The following is a 12,717-nucleotide window of genomic DNA, read 5'->3' as shown; positions in this document are numbered from 1 at the left end:
CATCCACATGTGTTTGCTTAGTTTTGTTTGTAAAGGTAATCTGTTTCTGAAACTAATGAAAATGTCCATATGCCAAACTCCCATGGACTTGTTGAGTGGCTTTTGTGTGCTTGAATATTCCAATTTCTTTCTTGAAAAAGACTGTAGTTTTACTTGGGGCTAGAAGTGTCCATCCTGCCGACCCATTCATTTCCACTCCTTCTCTCCCCGCTCCGCTTATACGTGTCCACATTGGGGGAGTGGTGCCAGAAAGAGATGTAGAAACTACATGAAGTGCCTACTGTTGTCTGTTGAGTTTCATTTGTTCTCACTGCCCCTCACTGTGGCCATAGCAGTTCCACCTGTCGGGGCGGGAGGAAGAGTGTGCACTGAGCTGCAGATTCTGATCAGTTTTGTGTTTAGAGAGCTTGGCAGAGGCCAATGCATCCGTCTCGTGTAGGCAGGTGAATCGCTCAGTGTGTTTTCCATTGTGTGGCTCCTACGATTGCACCTTTATTGCCTTTTGCTTTGAGCATGGGGTGCCAGAAGGATGGGTGGGTGGTAGTAGAGGCAAAGCTCACCTAGCCAGGCTCTTGCTCCAGGGAGCACTCTCTTAGTCTTCAGGAAACCACACTCCCATCCCCTGCCTCCATCCTGCATTCCCACTGCACCGCTATGGAGGCAAAAGAGGAAGCATCCTCACCATGTTAGGCCAATTGGAGGAGGGAGCTGGGAATTCCGAACCCTCCTTCCCCCTCCCTGTCCCCATCACCATAAGCTCCCACATGCAGGACACTGTGTTGCTGCATTGTTGCTCTTCTGTGAAGGCTAATACTTGTCCTTGCACTTCCTCAGCTCATCGAAGTGCAAGCTGAATACCACAGGAAGTCCTTGACGCTGTTGCAGGCTGTGTTGCCCCAGATAAAAGCACAACAGGGTAAGTGCAGACTTTCCCCGGAGTGGAGAGCCTGGCAGCCAACCTGCCTTGACTGGGGCACAGCGGCTCCCTGGAGTTTGTGCGCTTTGAGGCTCTGCCCCACATAGCCAGGATTCTGTGAGCTGCCAGAACTTCACAAGCAGGTGCCACTCTCGCTCACACACGCCATCCCTGCATGGGGACCCTACACATGGCTGGTGGGCTCTCCACAGATCACAAGAGTGGCGGCTCGCCTGGACTTGCATCTCCCTGGAGGCCTCAGGAGGATCCGATGACATGAGGAAGGGTAGATTCTAGCCTGGGTGAGCTACTCCCATTCCTGACCAGCCCTTTCTCACTGCTTCCTCCCTCCCTCCCCCCAGAGGCCTGGGTGGAAAAGCCATCCTTCGGGAAGCCCTTGGAGGAGCACCTGACAATCAGCGGCCGGGAAATCGCCTTCCCCATCGAGGCTTGCGTCACCATGCTGCTCGAGTGCGGGATGCAGGAAGAGGTGGGTGCGAGCTTGGCCCAGCTGGTCCCCACAGCGCCCCTTCTCCCTGGTGTCATCCCCTTTCCCCAGCCCTGGGAAGCCACACGTGGGCTGCTGTGGCGTTTTGCACAGCCCTTTCCTGCAAGTGCTTTTTTGCCCTTGAGCTTCCACTTTTACAGGGAGAGCAGTGTCATCTGGCCACGATCTAGCCATGCTTTCTGCACATCTGACATGGTCGTAGGAGTCATATGCTGCTGCTGGGGCTGCTCTACCACTTGTCCTCCCCTCCACCTGCCATTCCTTTCCTTCCTCCTAATCGTCCACCTCCACCTGCTCCTCCTCCACCTGCTCCTCCTCCTGAGTCTCTTGCTCATTCTATTCCTCCTTCCCGCTCCTTCCATCATTCTCTTCTTCCTTCTGTTCTCCTCCTGCTGCTCCTCAGATTCTCTCAGTAAGTTCCCTACTTTTCAAAATGGAGCTCTACATCATCTTGATAGCACCTCTCACAGAGAGCCTGAAATAGAGCTGATAGCAATACAAGAGGCACATATTCAGAGCCGTGTATATTAAAGACCCTGGGACAAATGGGTAGCAGTTGTTATTCTGTGACTGTGGGGATCACGTCCTCCTCCCAGAGGGTATTTCAGCATCTTCACTCCATCTTCCTTTAATCCGCTCAGTCAGCATGTTTATTTCGGGTGTGCTACACATTAATGACTGAGCAGAATTTGACACAGTGAGCTGCAGGAGAGAGGAAGAGGGTGCTGTCTCAGGACCTTGCTGGGGAAAGTCCGGCCAGTAGCCTGACACATCCTAAACAGGCCATCAGTCCTGAAGTCGGCACTGGTTCAGATGGACAGCATCTGGACTGGAAAGGGATATGTGTTGACTACTTGCCATGGACCACACCTGTTCCAGACCCCGGACGTTCCCAAAGGAATGGGGTTAGACGTGATCTTTGTGTTCTGTGGACTTGTGGGGATCACGTTTTGTGTATCAGGCATTTTCATATTGGTAATCAATGTTAAGAATGAGAAGGTCCCTGCAGTCCCTGAGAGGGAGATTTTGTGGAGAGTGGTGACCATGCCTCCTCTTGCCCCACCCTTTTCTGTTTAAATTATAGTGAAACAAGCGCGGGAAGATATTGAGCCTCACCCCAGGCTGTAGTCTGTCTTCTTTCCAATCTTCCTCCTTATCCTGGCCCTTCTTTCCTAACTGGGATTCAGTGAAGCAAATTCCAGATAGTCTGTCATTTCACTGATAATACTACCATGTGCATCTATAAGATAGGAAGATCCCTTGTTTGTAAAATATGATCTTATGGTGTGCCCTTCAGAAGCACATATACTAAAAAACAATATGACCTTATTTTTGAGCAAAATAGCAACAGGGTTTTAGGACAACTGACCTGCTGGCTGGTGTGCACCCGTTCGTGAAGAGTGGCCTCGGACCTTTCCCAGCCTTTCCACTGACTCTGCTGACTCTGCAAATCCCTTCATTCCACCTCTTGCCAGACCTCTCCATGTCCCTGGGCTTTTTCCGTACTTTGCATCCGCTCCCTCCCTTTACCAGCAGATATACTCAGGTGGCCCCTAGCCTGGAAAAGAATGTCTTCTGCAACATCATGATCTTTCCCTGGACGAGAGAGGAAGTGCGCACTGCTCAGGTTTCATGAAGCCCTTCAGGCATCCGTTGATCTAACCTACCCCATATCAAGGAAGGCATTCACCATCGTTGCAACACCCAAAATTCCAGGACCACTTCCTCCTAAAGCAACTTGAAAGTGCGCATGTCCATGGCCATAAAACATCAAATGAGCAAGGGATGTGCACAGCTGGTCTCCCTGTCTATGGGCTGCAACACAGAAGTCCAGGAGCGAAGAGCCCAAAACAAAAGCTGATCAGCTGGAGGATCCCTTCTAGCTCTGACCTGCTCGAGCCTTCCTTTCTCCTCCTCTGTGTTTTCCCTTTGAGGCTTGCTTTTGCTCTGTGGAATGCTTGGTGCAGTTGGGCTGGCGGGTAGCAACTCCCAAGTAAGTAAGAATAGAGGGACGGAAGGAAGCTGCCTCACCCCTTCTCCCCTCACCCCATGTCTGCACTTCCCCTGAGGATATAGGTTTTATTTGGTTCTAAGGGTGTATCCATGGTTTCTCACAACACACATACACACATATACCTTTCTCATGCGAACTATCAGACTCCCACATCTTCCCAGGCCTCAGTCCAATCCTTTTTCAAGAATTAACTCAGTGGGACCAATGTCACACAGCACAGTGGATTAAGCCACCTCCTACAATGCCAACAACCCATATGAATGGTAGATCTTTGTCCCAGTTGCTCCACTTCCAATCAGTTTCCTGCTAATGTGCTATAAGAAAACTGCAGAGGATGGCCTGAGTAATTTGGCCCCTGCATCCATGTGGGAGACCCAGATGGAATTCCAGCCAGGCTCCTACTTCAGCCTGACCCAGCCTCCACCATTGCAGGCACTTGAGGATTAAAATAACAGGTGAAAGATCTATCTTTTCCTGTCTCTGACTTGACATTTGCAATAAATTTTTAAAATTCACTGAAATGTGTAAGAATAAGAAGTCTGAATGCCCAGGGTTCATTGATCCAACAAATGCCAAATCGGTAAGATGAACCAACCCTCCCCTGGCATCTGGGGACCCCATAGTAACACGCACTTCTTCCTTAGCCATTGCTTATGTTGGAACGGGAGACCTTTAGAAAGCAGCAAAGACAAAGTACACATTGGAGTTGGTTTAGCAACTGGCCCTCTCCTGTGTCATGAGTTGCAAGGTGTCACAGGCCCTCTGTCCTTGGGCAGGGCCTCTTCCGCGTCGCCCCCTCTGCTTCCAAGCTGAAGAAGCTGAAAGCGGCTCTGGACTGCTGCGTAGTGGACGTGCAGGAGTACTCGGCAGACCCCCATGCCATCGCAGGTGAGCTGCGCATGCTCCAGGTGAAGACCTCCTGAGGGTTGCAGAGGGGAGGTGTAGGGGCAGCAGCCCCCTGACGGGGACGCTCAGGTCAGTGGCTTCCTGCCACTTGCCGGACATGTCCACCCATAGATCTAGGTTCAGGCTTGCTTAGACCAAGCTGTCCCCAAAGCATGCAGAGAGAAGAGGTGATACAAGAGTGGGAAGGGGAAGGCCAATGCGATGGTCAGCCCACATAGGCCAGCCAGAGCCCTGGGTCCGTTCACATGGGAAGCCACTCTTCTGGTGGGGAGAGCCCGACCCTGGCAGAGCGCATACAAGTACTCCGTGCTGTCTGGACTCATCTGCCAGGTCCTGATGTCTTACGGTCAGTGCTGTGTTCCTTCCCAGGAGCTTTGAAGTCTTACCTCCGAGAGTTACCAGAGCCTCTTATGACCTTTGAGCTTTATGACGAGTGGATCCAGGCTTCCAAGTGAGTGTTGGAGCGTCTCATAAGTTCAAAAGTATTTCAAAGTACGGTTGTCATCCTCCCTTGTCCACACTGCAGCCCATGACTGCTCAAGTCCCTGATACGAAACAGGGTAGGGTTGACCTAGAGCTAACACACAACCTGTTGTGTGCTTGTAAATCTGGAGGACTTATACCTGACGCAATGTACAACACAGTAGAGTAGTTGTTATGCTGTAACGTTCAGGGAATAATAGCCAGAAAAAGAAGTTCATGTGAATCATGCGGACACAACCGTCCTAGGCATAACTACCTAGAAAGTGATTTGCGGTTGGTTGAATCCGTGGGCGTGGAATGCATGGACGTGGGAAACCATCAGTATTGATTGAGTTACCCACCTCAGCATCCACCATGAAGGAATGCTTGCACGTGTGCTAAACGAGGGGTGTGCTGGGTTATCTACTGCAGCATTATTTGGGAGAACGGAGCGTAGACATTCCTAAGGGTTCTTTAGCAAGGGATATGGGCATGACTACATAAACCATGCTGTGTCCACACCATGGAGTAGTCTGAAGAAAGTAAAAAGTTAAGCTAGACATGCTAATGTGGCAGTGCCTCAGGACTTCCTTTTGAGTGAAATAAAGCAACTTAATGGAGACAGCTGAAATCCTCTCCTGGTCATAAAAGGAAAAATTGGCACCCATTTCTCACTCAGAAGTGTAGAATTCGGGGAGCTTCTGACTGTAAGGAGATGAAAGAGGGTTTAGAAAGGGCTCCAAAAGGCAAATATGTGGCAGCAGTTGCTTCGGGGGGCAGAGTAGGACAAGGGAGAAGCTCTGGGGTCTGGACCCTTGTCTGTAATCATCAGGAATAATTTCATACCAGCTAACCAACATACCTGCATAACATGTGGGCTCCTGGGTGTCATCCACTTCTCCCGAGGCTGAGCCCACCCTAGGCGGAAGCCTTGGTCAAGAACAAAGCCCAGGAGTCGAGGGAGGCTGGCAGGACAGGGCATGTGGAGGGTGCTGCTGACCTTGGGTAGGACCTGTGCCCGCACCCAGGCTGCCAGGTGATGGAGGTTGCAAGTGATGGCCACGCCCCTTCCCTGGACCTCTGTCCAGGAGCTGGCTATGCTGCGGATAACGTCCACCAAGCCGGATGGCAGGCTGCCTCCGCTGTGTGCAGCAGAAGAGGTGGGCTACCTGACCGGTGTCCTGACTTCTCTAATGACCCCAGCCTCTGCCCTGCTGCTCTGACCTACTAGCCCTGGCCTGGGTTCATCTAGGGCATAGAAAGTGTGCAAAGAAAACAGTTGAAATAGCACTGGATAAGATGAGAAGAAAGGGGAAAATAACAACCAAAAATTTTAATAAGAATTGACTGGTTAGAATGGTTAGCTTCTTACCAGATACTACAGTTACTGCTGTGGAGCCAGCACTGTGGTGCAGCGGGTTAAAGGTGCCACTTGCAACATCAGCATCCTTGTCACTGCCCGATTGATTCCAATCTAGTCGTCTGTTAATGCACATGGAAGGCATGGGAAAATGGCCCAAACAGTTGAGTCCCTGCAGCCCACTGGGAGACCCAGATGGAATTCCTGGTTCCTGGGCTTAGTCTGACCCAGCCCTGGCCCTTGCAGCCATCTGGGGAGTGAACCAGTGTTTGGAGGATCTTTCTGATTCTCCTCCTGTGTTGCTTTTCCTTCTGAAAAATGTAAAGAAATAAATATTTCATTTTTCCTATCAATTTTGCAGTATCCAGGAGCAAGACAAGAGGCTTCAGGCTCTGTGGAATGCTTGTGAAAAATTGCCCAAGGCCAATCACAACAACATCCGGTGAGTAGATTTATGTAACCCCTGATTTCCTAGCTCAAAGTCATGGCAAGCAGCATGCCCAGCACTTTAAAAGGCATCCAGGGTATTGTTTTAAAATCATGGTCTCGACCTCCAACAACCTTCAGAGATAAGGAGACTGGTTGAGAGGAGCCAGAAGACTTCAAGGCTTTGCCCAACTGCCTACAGGGCCACCTGAATTCCTTGATTTGCAAGGAGCAGAGATTGACACCTACCTTTCGGGTACCAGGGATTTATGGTAAAGATAGGTGCTCATGGTCTCCTGGGAGAAGCTGATCAGCACTGGACCAGAGACAGGTTGTCCTTGAGCTTGACCTCAGGAAGTTGAGGCCAGAAGATTGTCCTGCTGGTCAATTTGTGAGACGCAACTTTTCTCCCTGTTTCTGCCTCGCACTGGTCCTGCTCCCACCGGAGCTCTTTTTTCCTGCCATTCTGCAGCTCTCCCTCTTACCCTGGGCTTGTGGGGCTCTGCACTGTCCACTCCCCCATTACCTCATGTCGCCAGTACCCCTCTGACCCTGTGCCACTTCTCCTCCGTGCTGCTTAGGGATGCAGATTTGCAGCCTGTGCACCTGATGCCATCCACCTGATTAACTCCAAAAATTCAATGTAGATTTGCCTCTTTTGGGTGTAGACTTGGAAGAACTGGAAGCAAGGAGTTGGGTAAATACCAGTCTTCAGGGCAGCATTGATCACAGCCAACAGCAGTGTCTGTGAGTAGATAATCAAGACACACCGTGGATGCACCTTGGATGATGGCTGTAGGATTCAGGTTCTTGCTTCTGTGTGGATGTACTGTGGGCACACTATGCTAAGTGAAAGAAGCCAGACGCAGAGAGGACAAATGGCGCCTGACTCCACTTATGTGAGATGCCTGGAGTAGCCAAGTTCATAGAGACAGAAATGATAGTTGATGGTTGCCAGGACCTGGGGGAGGAGGGGAAGTAGGGAAGTTAGGCTCCATTGGCACTGATGCTGTTATTGATACTACTAGTAATAGTTTCTGTTAGAGAAGAGGGAGTTCTGGAGGTGAATGGAGCACTGGTTGGTATCAGTGTCAACGTACTCAATGCCACTGACCCATCACCTGCCAATAGCTAACAGGAACATCCTAGATACATTTTATCCCAAATTAAAAAATAAAATCCCACCAGCATGTATGTGGGTCAGGTCTGGGGGCAAGCCAGGCTGGGCGAGTTCATAACACTCACTGGTAGATGTGAGAACCAAAATGGAGTGCAGAATAGTCCAGGTTGGGCCACAACACCAGCCAGTTCATGTTTCAGCCAGGACTCGGGGCTGGTTGAGCTGTGCTAGGGTACAGTACCCACCAGCAAATGCCAAGGTGAGGTGGGTCATGCCGGTCTGGGCAGCAGCACTCACCAGGACATATGAGAGCTATGGCAGGGGGGTGTAAGCCCTGTAGGAGAGCAGTGGACTTCCCTGCTGGGCCATTCCTCCTCCTGGTGAGCATGAGCATGGGACTAGGGACAGATGAGGCCAGGCAGGGTTACAACACCTGTTGGCCTTCGTGTGAACTGGGTTGGGGGAGAGCCAGGCATGCAGGCTGATTGGGGCTTTGCCACAGCATTAGCTGGCAAGTGCTGGGACTGTGAACCAGTCCTGTCAAGCCAGAGTACAGAACCATCTTCAGAGTGCAAGATCTGGGACTGGGAGCAGACCTGGCAGGGAAACTGGGCACTTCTTTGATGGTCTGCAACTCCCTCTGGTGAGCATGAGAACCAAGGCTGGGGGCGGCCCTGGATAGACAGGCAGTGTCTCCTGCCAGCATGAGTGTGGGCTGAGTAGTAGGGTCAGTTGGGTTGAGCTCGACTCCAATGCCCATTGATGTGTATGAGAGCTGAATGGACCAGTCTGCTGCACATACCACCATGCACAATAGCCAGGGCTTGGCAGGCCTGGTGGGAGTCATTAGGGGTCTCTCTGACTAGGCTGAAGTTCCTGCTAGTGTTTGTGAGGGCCAAGTGTGTGGTGAGCAGGATTGAGCAGGACCACAGTATCCATTGGTTTGCATAAGAAATGGGGCTGGGGACAGAACTGACCCAACAGCTGCAACCACCAATACGTGAGTAGGCTGATGTGGGTGACAGACTGAGCCAGTCCCCATACTGGCTAGCACACACAGGAGTCAGGTCTGGGATCACCTCAGAGGTTTCTTTGGGGATCCCCCAATTGAACCACCAGAATCAGAATTCCTCCTGTGGGGAAACAGGCAGGATCTGTGGTCTGACTGTGCAGTGCCTGTGTCAGAACTGAGCCCACTCAGTGGCTAAGATGGAGCAGTGGGCAGCATGCTCAAATGCACACAGAGGATATGGCAGTCCATTGGGGCCTGCAGAGGACATGTGGGTACCATGAAGAGCAGAACAAATTGGACAACTACCCCAACCAAATGTTGACAGCAAATATCTAGGCAAATGGAGACTCTAAGGTGGACTGTGTCAGCCAGTAGACCTTGGAAGGATTTCCTTAACCTTGGAGCAATGAAATCAAAATTAAGAACATCTCAGAACTATCGAAACCACTTGAGCAGTGTCCCTGGAGCATGCTCCACATCAAGAACCCTGGGATGACATCGGGTGGCCATCCCGCATCCCTGGGTTCTGAGGCGGTTTGGAGGCTGCGTGAGGCTTCTCCCTGTATCTCCCCTCTTCCCACAGATACAGGGAGAAGAAGAAAATTGGAAACAATGGTCCCATCCACTTTGACTTAATCCTCAACCCTTCCCACCTTAATCAGTAGTCCACATTTGCATGCATTCTTCTCAACTATGTAAACATAATCAAACATAAAAATCAATATATAAACAAATAAATTAAAACCAAGAGCAGAAATGCAGTCCATGCAACTCCTTGCACGCTGGTGATCACAGTCCCGGACCACTGGCCAGCCAGCGCATCAGCATAGTCCCATGTTCCTATCCAGTGTTGTGTGACCCCTTACGGGTGAATCACAGCCAGGGCAGGCTTTGGGCGGGCAAAGGTGGCATGGTGCTAGGCAAGTGATGGCATGACAGAGCCTGACTCTGATTCTCTGTCTTTGCTGGGCTAATGGAAGAGGAGTTAGAACCTCCCAAGGGAATGACTTCAAGCATGAGCCAAGCAAGATAGGGTCTTTTGGTCACCAGCACTCTGGAAAAGCCATTATAATGCACCTGCCCTTGTGCCATTTGAAAGTACTCCACTCGGTAGCTTTCAGTATAGTGATGCTGTTGATAACCATCACTACTGCCTTGATCTTAGGACATTGTCATCATTCGCAGAAGAATCTACTCCACTGTTCATTTCTCTCAGCCCGGCCCCAGGCAGCGACTCATCTTTCAAGCTCTACAGATTTCCCCATTCTGAACACTCCCCACGCAGGGAATAAGATGTGTGGCCTCTTGGCACCTGGCTCATTTCGCTTAGCATTAACGTTTGCAGTCCATGGGCCAGGCTGTGTGAGCACTCTGTTCCTTGCTGTGACTGAGTAGTATTTCTTACTTGTCTGGGCATCTGTTGGTGGGCTTGTGGGTGGTCTGCTCCTTCTGGCTGTTTTGAATCCTGCTGTGGATGTTCACATGCAAGTTTGTGTGGGGGCATATTGAATGCATTCTTAGGAGTAGACTTGCTGGGACCCTGTACTAAGTCTCTGTGAACACTTCTTCATTAGATCCTTCCAGCAAGCCAGAGGACACCACCCCTAGCAAGTGGCTGTCCCTGTGGGAGAGACACACACTTTGCTTTTTTACCTCCATACACAGGGAGCATGGCAGGTGCCCAGGCTCAGAAAGAGGGAGGAATTTGAAGACATCTCATACTACATCCAAAGGAAATAGGCAGATGTTTTCTGGCCAGGGTTCAGTAAAGCAGATGTTGACATCTAACTGGACAAGAGACAGGTCTGTCTGTCCTTTTTGGAAAAGGGATGCAGAATTTCCATATCCCAGCAGCTACTTGTGTCCTGCTGAAATCACAGGCTAAGTGGGTCATCTTGTCAATGAGTTGCATTAAACGGGGCAGTTTTCTCACTACCTGTGGGAACACAGCTGCTATTGAGCGTTGGTTAGCTTGACCCTTCCGGGGTGGACATTAAGAGCAAGGGTTAAGAGGCCATTCAGAACACCTGTATCTCCTGTCACAGTGTCCCAGGTTCAGGGCCCACCAGCTCCACTTCTAATTCCAGCTTCCTGCTTTCTGCTTGGAAGTAGCAGGTGATGGCTCCCACAGGGGAGACCCAGAATAGAATTCCTACCTTCTGGCTCTGAGCTGGCCCTGCCCCAGGTGTTGTGGGCATAAGGAAACAGAATGGGCAACTGGTTTGTGTCCCGGCTGCTCTACTTCCCATCCAGCTTCCTGCCTGTTGCCTGGGAAAGCAGTAGAGGATGACCCAAAGCCTTGGGACCCTGCACCCACATGGGAAATCCAGAGGAAGCCCCTGGCTCCTGGCTCTGGATCAGATCAGCCAGATCAGCTCAACTCTGGCCATTGTGGCCACTTGGGGAGTGAAGTAGCAGATGGAAGATCTGTCTCTCCTTTCTCTGTATGTCTGCCTTTTCCATAAAAATAAATCTTTTAAAGCTTTTAATGAAAAACAAGGAAGTAAATCCTTCTGTCCCCGTCTCACTTCCTTTCAGATACTTGATCAAGTTTTTATCTAAGCTGTCAGAATACCAAGATATAAACAAGATGACGCCCAGCAACATGGCTATTGTTTTAGGACCCAACCTGTTATGGCCACAAGCAGAAGGGTGAGTGAGTACTGTCGAGGGGGTTATGCAGGTGGACCTGCAGGAGGGACCAGGACCCCCATCGTTGCCAGCCTCACTGATTATTCACGTCCTGTGCCTGCCAAGGCTTGCTGTGATGTTAGCTTGAGAAAGAAGGCTCCAAATTATGTTGGTCTTCCTTACCGATAGCCTCAGAGCCACACACAGGGCTAACTAACAGAAGGACCTTCTCTGAGCCCATCTTGAGTCAAGAGGAGAAAAGGAATGGGACCACGCAGGCCAGCTCTTGCAGGCACTGCACGCTCGGTGCGAAGAGGGAAGACCCATCCCTGTGTGGGGACTTAGGGGGCTGGAGGGAGGATGAGCTCTCCATGATGAGACTCTCACCTCACGCTTAAGAGGCATTCCTGGGATTGCCCCATGCCACAGAGGAGTTCAGCAAGGGACCGGATCCTGCCCCAGGGGAAAGCGGCTCTCCTGTAAGGTTTGTGGGGTTCCAGGCTCCAGCGGCCTCTCACCTGCCCTCTCCTTTGCCTGTGCACACAGGAACATCACGGAGATGATGACCACTGTGTCACTGCAGATCGTGGGTATCATCGAGCCCATCATCCAGCATGCGGACTGGTTCTTCCCTGGGGGTACGTGGTGACCTCCAGAGGTCAGAGGCGGGAGGCAGGGATGGCATGGGGAGCTCTGAACTGTGGCAGCCTAGAACTGCTGCCCTGCAAATGGTGTTTTGGTTTGTTTTCCCAAACATGTAAGCCCACGTGCGTGTACACACACACACACACACACACACACACACACACACAACCCATGAGTGTATGTGCACCCAGTTAACATGGTAAAGTCAGCTCCCTCCTCTCTAACTTTTGAGGGACTTTCTGGCCTAAACATGTCCACCGTCTGTGGCAGCCCACAGCTCTGGGGTCCACTGGTCTGCCCGGAAAGAGGGGGTCGCGTGACATCTTCAAGGGGTGCCCCATATTCCCACTCTTTCTCGCCCTGCGGAGATCGATGGGCCACACCGCTCATCTCCAAGTGCTGGCAAAGAAGAGACTCCCTTGCTTAGAGTAGACTGTGGACCAAAGCCAGGATCTGAGGCGGACAGGAACTTGATTTAGAGCTCGTGGCTTGCCTAGGGACTATCTTTTGTTCTCCTCTTGCCCCAAGAGTGTCCCCATACCCCCACTAGCACGTAAAGGTGCTTGGGTTTGGCACTCACTGACAAGTCTTGGGATTCCTTCCCATGCCTGGTTCAACACAAGGCTGTCCAGGCAGCTTCCTAAGAGGGAGTTGCACACCTTTGCACACTTTCTGTGGCCAAGGAAACATCGGAACATAAGGGTGTGGCTCCCTCGG

At 51.1% G+C, this 12,717-nt stretch overlaps 1 protein-coding gene across 6 annotated transcripts in view; it reads left to right on the top strand.

Moving 5' to 3' along the window:
- Window positions 1–12,717, top strand: part of ARHGAP44 (Rho GTPase activating protein 44) — a 138,849-nt gene that overhangs the window by 107,587 nt on the left and 18,545 nt on the right. For all 6 annotated transcript variants that reach the window (XM_058676156.1, XM_058676161.1, XM_058676159.1 and 3 more), the window contains 7 exons: window positions 835–916; window positions 1,279–1,406; window positions 4,215–4,326; window positions 4,714–4,795; window positions 6,528–6,608; window positions 11,263–11,376; window positions 11,902–11,993. In XM_058676156.1, coding sequence (XP_058532139.1) covers window positions 835–916; window positions 1,279–1,406; window positions 4,215–4,326; window positions 4,714–4,795; window positions 6,528–6,608; window positions 11,263–11,376; window positions 11,902–11,993 — 691 coding nt within the window. The remainder of the gene's footprint in view (window positions 1–834; window positions 917–1,278; window positions 1,407–4,214; window positions 4,327–4,713; window positions 4,796–6,527; window positions 6,609–11,262; window positions 11,377–11,901; window positions 11,994–12,717) is intronic.

Source organism: Ochotona princeps, chromosome 17 (genome assembly GCF_030435755.1).
Source record: "Ochotona princeps isolate mOchPri1 chromosome 17, mOchPri1.hap1, whole genome shotgun sequence".
Lineage (NCBI taxonomy): Eukaryota > Metazoa > Chordata > Mammalia > Lagomorpha > Ochotonidae > Ochotona > Ochotona princeps.
Note: the sequence above shows the minus strand (reverse complement) of the source record. Positions and strands in the feature narration are given on the sequence as shown.